This window comes from Pygocentrus nattereri, chromosome 12 (genome assembly GCF_015220715.1).
Source record: "Pygocentrus nattereri isolate fPygNat1 chromosome 12, fPygNat1.pri, whole genome shotgun sequence".
NCBI classification, from domain to species: domain Eukaryota; kingdom Metazoa; phylum Chordata; class Actinopteri; order Characiformes; family Serrasalmidae; genus Pygocentrus; species Pygocentrus nattereri.
In genome coordinates this window covers 880,004-885,003 of record NC_051222.1, presented here as the reverse complement: position 1 = coordinate 885,003, position 5,000 = coordinate 880,004, and the positions used below count along the sequence as shown (strand labels likewise).

The 5,000-nt window shown below is 48.0% G+C and overlaps 1 protein-coding gene across 1 annotated transcript in view; it reads left to right on the top strand.

Annotated features, from left to right (window-relative positions):
* gpc5a (glypican 5a) overlaps positions 1-5,000 on the top strand; it is a 308,449-nt gene that overhangs the window by 72,866 nt on the left and 230,583 nt on the right. The window contains exons 5-6 of the mRNA XM_017688520.2: positions 1,202-1,326; positions 2,559-2,684. Coding sequence (XP_017544009.1) covers positions 1,202-1,326; positions 2,559-2,684 — 251 coding nt within the window. The remainder of the gene's footprint in view (positions 1-1,201; positions 1,327-2,558; positions 2,685-5,000) is intronic.

Sequence of the window (5,000 nt, the reverse complement as noted above, 5' to 3'; positions counted from 1 at the left end):
GCAGCAAGGCAGGAAACCAACACTGAATGCCCGTGACCTTCGACCCCTCAGGCAGCACTGCATTAAAAACCCACATCATTCTGTAACGGATATTCCCACATGGGCTCAGGAACACTTCGGAAAACCACTGTCAGTGAACTCAGTTCGTCGCTCCATCTACAAGTGCAGGTTAAAACTCTGCCATGCAAAGCGAAGCCACATATCAACACCACCCAGAAACGCCGCCGGCTTCTCTGGGCCGAGCTCATCTGAGATGGACTGACGCAGAGTGGAAAAGTGTCCTGTGGTCTGACGCGTCCACATTTCACACTGTTTCTGGAAATCATGGACGTCGTGTCCTCCGGGCCAAAGAGGAAAAGGACTGTCCGGATTGTTTTCAGCGCAAAGTTCAAAAGCCAGCGTCTCTAATGGTGTGGGGGGGGGTGTTAGTGCCCATGGCAGGGGTAACCTGCACATCTGTGAAGGCCCCATTAATGCTGAAAGGTACATGCAGGTTTTGGAGCAACATCTGCTGCCATCCAAGCAGCGTCTTTTTCAGGGACGTCCTGCTTATTTCAGCAAGACGATGCCGAGCCACATTCTGCACGTGTTCCAACAGCGTGGCTTCGTAGTAAAAGAGTGCGGGTACTAGACTGGCCTGCCTGCAGTCCAGACCGTCTCCCATTGAAAATGTGTGGCGCGTTATGAAGCTCAAAATACGACAGCGGAGACCCCGGACTGCTGAGCAGCTGAAGCTGGACATCAAGCAGGAATGGGAAAGAATTCCACCTACAAAACTTCAACAATCAGTGTCCTCAGTTCCCAAACGCTGATTGAGTGTTAAAGGAAAGGTGATGTAACACAGTGGGAAACACACCCCTGTCCCAACTTCTCTGTGAATATTTGCAGAAAACTATAAAGTTTATCTGTTTGAACATTAAATATCTCATCTTTGTAGTGTGTTCAGCTGAATATGGGTTGGCAGGATGTGCAGATCATGGTCTTCTGTGTTTATTCATGTTTTGTATTAGGCTGCGTTGGTTTCTGTGTCTGGTCTTCTCAGTGCGAGGCGTTCGTGGCTGAGCTCTTATGTAACGTGTTTGACTGCGTGGCTTGTGGTTTCGGCCGCTGTGGAAATTGCTTAGAATTAAATCTAAAATGGGTAATCATGAGGATCCAGCCAGGAGGGAAATGTGAGTAATACGTCTCTCTCTCTCTGCAGGTCCGCGGGGCGTGTGGTCACCCCAGCAGGCTGCAGTCCGGTGGGGTCCAGCGGGGGGTCCGAGACTCGCTCCCCCTCCGAGTTTCAGCCAGACCTGCTGAGGAAACGCTCAGCAGCAGGAGACAGTGAGTGACTCCTCACATTACAGCACTAACTCAGTCTTAGAATCAATAAGAGCAACGTGATAAATGTCTGAGCAATTAATGAAGATTAATAGACCCTTATTAGTCCTACAGGCAAGGGGTGACACACAGGGGGTCCTGGGGGGTCTGGGACCTCCTGACTAACCCTTTGGACCCCTGAATGTCTTTTTATGGAAAACAGATGAACTAGAAAAGCCCTGTGTCTGAGAGAACGTGTCTGGCTAGTACGGAGTCTGATAAAGGCTGTGCTTATGAGGACATCTAGTGGACAGAGCGAGGAACTGCATTTACAAATCCTGTGCATCTGTGATGGGATTACCTGGGGAGGTCTTCGGTGGTCCGCATCTGTAACAAACATTTATGTTTCTGTGTGTATACACTTTGTATATGCACTATATGGCCAAAAGTATGTGGACACCTGACCATCACATCTGCATGAGCTTCCATAGCCATATCCATAGGTATTCATATGGAGTTGCCCCTCCTTTGCCGCTCTAACAGCTTCCACTCTTCTGGGAATCTTCCTACAGGATGTTGGAGAGGGTCTGTGGGAATCTGTGTCCATTCAGTCTGAAGGGCATCTGTGAGGTCCAGCATCAGTGTCTGACGATAAAGGCTCTTCCCCAAACTGCTGACACAAAGCTGGACTTCCAGACTCGTCCATCAGACTGACAGATAGAGAAGATTCATCCCCCCAGAGAACTCCTTTCCACTGTCCAGTGGTGGTGCTTTACACCCCTCCAGCTGACGCTTGGCATTGAGCATAGTGATCTTAGGCTTGTGTGCAGCTGCTCCGACATGGAGACCCATTTCATGAAGCTGATTTTTATGCACTATGTGCTTCAGTGCTCTGCTGTGTAAGTTAGCGTGGTCCAGCACTTTGCGGCTGAGCTGCTGTTGCTCTGAGATGCATCCATTTTACAGTAATAGCACTTACAGTTGTCTGGGGCAGATCTAGTAGGACACACATTTCACAAACTGACTCGTGGCAGAGGAGGCATCTTATGACAGAGCTATGTTTAAAGTGTCTGAGCTCTTCAGTTTGACCCTTTACTGCCAGTGTTTGTCTATGGGGACTGCATGGCTGTGAGCTTGATTGTATATGCCTGTTAGTAATGGGTGAACTATTAGGAGGGGTGTCTACATACTTTTGCTCATATAGTGTGAACATTTATGTAAAGCGTGTATAATGTGTCTGTATTTGTGTTCTGTAGGGAGTTTGTCGGGGGTCTGCGTCTGTACCGGGCCTTTTACGGTGGTCTGGCTGATCAGCTGTGTGTGAACGAGCTCGCTTCAGGAGACGGATTAGCCTGCTGGAACGGAGCCGACGTGGTCAAGAGGTACACACACACACACACACACACACACCATTTCTCCCTGCAACACATGCATTGTGGACTGTTTCTAATAAAGTGGCCAGTTAACGGAAGTGCAAGGCAGGTGTTTCTGATAAAGTGGCCAGTTAGTGGAAGCACAAGGTGAGTGTTTCTAATAAAGTGGCCAGTGAGTGGAAGCACAAAGTAGGTGTTTCTAATAAAGTGGCCAGTGAGTGGAAGCACAAGGTGGGTGTTTCTAATAAAGTGGCCAGTTAGTGGAAGCACAAGGTGAGTGTTTCTAATAAAGTGGCCAGTTAGTGGAAGCACAAGGTGGGTGTTTCTGATAAAGTGGCCAGTGAGTGGAAGCACAAGGTGGGTGTTTCTAATAAAGTGGCCAGTTAGTGGAAGCACAAGGTGGGTGTTTCTAATAAAGTGGCCAGTGAGTGGAAGCACAAGGTAGGTGTTTCTAATAAAGTGGCCAGTCAGTGGAAGCACAAGGCAGGTGTTTCTAATAAAGTGGCCAGTGAGTGGAAGTAGAAGGTGGGTGTTTCTAATAAAGTGGCCAGTGAGTGGAAGCACAAGGTGGGTGTTTCTAATAAAGTGGCCAGTCAGTGGAAGCACAAGGTGGGTGTTTCTAATAAAGTGGCCAGTGAGTGGAAGCACAAGGTGGGTGTTTCTAATAAAGTGGCCAGTGAGTGGAAGCACAAGGTGGGTGTTTCTAATAAAGTGGCCAGTCAGTGGAAGCACAAGGTGGGTGTTTCTAATAAAGTGGCCAGTGAGTGGAAGCACAAGGTGGGTGTTTCTAATAAAGTGGCCAGTGAGTGGAAGCACAAGGTAGGTGTTTCTAATAAAGTGGCCAGTCAGTGGAAGCACAAGGTGGGTGTTTCTAATAAAGTGGCCAGTGAGTGGAAGCACAAGGTGGGTGTTTCTAATAAAGTGGCCAGTGAGTGGAAGCACAAGGCGGGTGTTTCTAATAAAGTGGCCAGTGAGTGGAAGCACAAAGTAGGTGTTTCTAATAAAGTGGCCGGTTAGTGGAAGCACAAAGTAGGTGTTTCTAATAAAGTGGCCAGTTAGTGGAAGCACAAAGTAGGTGTTTCTAATAAAGTGGCCAGTGAGTGGAAGCACAAGGTGGGTGTTTCTAATAAAGTGGCCAGTGAGTGGAAGCACAAGGCAGGTGTTTCTAATAAAGTGGCCAGTTAGTGGAAGCACAAGGTGGGTGTTTCTAATGAAGTGGCCAGTGAGTGGAAGCACAAGGTGGGTGTTTCTAATAAAGTGGCCAGTCAGTGGAAGCACAAGGCCGGTGTTTCTAATAAAGTGGCCAGTGAGTGGAAGCACAAGGTGGGTGTTTCTAATAAAGTGGCCAGTGAGTGGAAGCACAAGGCCGGTGTTTCTAATAAAGTGGCCAGTGAGTGGAAGCACAAGGTGGGTGTTTCTAATAAAGTGGCCAGTCAGTGGAAGCACAAGGTGGGTGTTTCTAATAAAGTGGCCAGTGAGTGGAAGCACAAGGTTGGTGTTTCTAATAAAGTGGCCAGTAAGTGGAAGCACAAGGTTGGTGTTTCTAATAAAGTGGCCAGTAAGTGGAAGCACACGTTGGGTGTTTCTAATAAAGTGGCCAGTGAGTGGAAGCACAAGGTGGGTGTTTCTAATAAAGTGGCCAGTAAGTGGAAGCACAAGGTGGGTGTTTCTAATAAAGTGGCCAGTAAGTGGAAGCACACGTTGGGTGTTTCTAATAAAGTGGCCAGTGAGTGGAAGCACAAGGTGGGTGTTTCTAATAAAGTGGCCAGTCAGTGGAAGCACAAGGCAGGTGTTTCTAATAAAGTGGCCAGTGAGTGGAAGCACAAGGTGGGTGTTTCTAATAAAGTGGCCAGTGAGTGGAAGCACAAGGTGGGTGTTTCTAATAAAGTGGCCAGTGAGTGGAAGCACAAGGTAGGTGTTTCTAATAAAGTGGCCAGTTAGTGGAAGCACAAGGTGGGTGTTTCTAATAAAGTGGCCAGTGAGTGGAAGCACAAGGCAGGTGTTTCTAATAAAGTGACCAGTGAGTGGAAGCACAAGGTGGGTGTTTCTAATAAAGTGGCCAGTGAGTGGAAGCACAAGGTGGGCGTTTCTAATAAAGTGGCCAGTGAGTGGAAGCACAAGGTGGGCGTTTCTAATAAAGTGACCAGTGAGTGGAAGCACAAGGTTGGTGTTTCTAATAAAGTGGCCAGTGAGTGGAAGCACAAGGTGGGCGTTTCTAATAAAGTGGCCAGTGAGTGGAAGCACAAGGCCGGTGTTTCTAATAAAGTGGCCAGTGAGTGGAAGCACAAGGTGGGTGTTTCTAATAAAGTGGCCAGTGAGTGGAAG